Source organism: Penaeus monodon, chromosome 15 (assembly GCF_015228065.2).
Source record: "Penaeus monodon isolate SGIC_2016 chromosome 15, NSTDA_Pmon_1, whole genome shotgun sequence".
In the NCBI taxonomy this organism is placed as follows: domain Eukaryota; kingdom Metazoa; phylum Arthropoda; class Malacostraca; order Decapoda; family Penaeidae; genus Penaeus; species Penaeus monodon.
In genome coordinates, this window is record NC_051400.1 from 3,889,072 (window position 1) to 3,889,801 (window position 730).

Sequence of the window (730 nt, forward strand, 5' to 3'; positions counted from 1 at the left end):
TACACCCAGACGGAGTAAATATACAGGTAGCTCTTGGAAAGTTCAGTCTCAGTCAGGTAGTCAGTACCACAGGCAGTCATGTTGCCCTCAGGTACATAACGGTTCCATCCGAAGAAGGGAGGAAGGCACCAAGCAAGAGCAGTGGCCCAAGTGCCAGCAATTCTTGCCATGGCACCACTAGAGGTCAGAGGCTCAGCAGACACTCCCTTAACGATGACATTGTATCGGTCAGCAGTGATGAAGACCATGGTCCAGATGGAAACGCAGCCGAACAGAGAACCAAGGAAAGCATAGATCTCGCAGAAGAATGCTCCAAGAGTCCAGGTCTGCCAGTAGCAAGAGATGACCATGGGTGGGAACATTGTGAACATCATCAGGAAGTCAGACATAGCCAGGTTAACGACCAAAAGGTTAGCAGGTGTTCGGAGAGATTTGGTGTTCATGAAGACCCAAATGACGACGAAGTTACCGGCAACGGAGAGACATCCCATTACTACCATCCAGAAACCAACGAGGCTATACCAGAGTGGGTTCATGGGGGGGAACTGGTACCAATGGGAATCCACCATATGGAGAAGTTCCTTTGGCACAGTGTCAACCACTGTGTAGTTCCCATAGGGATTGGTGGATGGGAGGGCGTTATTAGCCATGGCTGCGTTGTTCCACGACATCTGTTATAAGAAATAGAATGCATCGCCATTTAGTTTTTAATTTCTTTGTCTACAAGTTC

General features: G+C 48.6%; 1 protein-coding gene across 1 annotated transcript in view; it reads right to left on the reverse strand.

Annotated features, from left to right (window-relative positions):
* Positions 1–730, reverse strand: part of LOC119581666 (rhodopsin-like) — a 2,506-nt gene that overhangs the window by 566 nt on the left and 1,210 nt on the right. The window contains exon 2 of the mRNA XM_037929791.1: positions 1–671. This exon is cut by the window's left edge and continues 566 nt beyond it. Coding sequence (XP_037785719.1) covers positions 1–671 — 671 coding nt within the window. The remainder of the gene's footprint in view (positions 672–730) is intronic.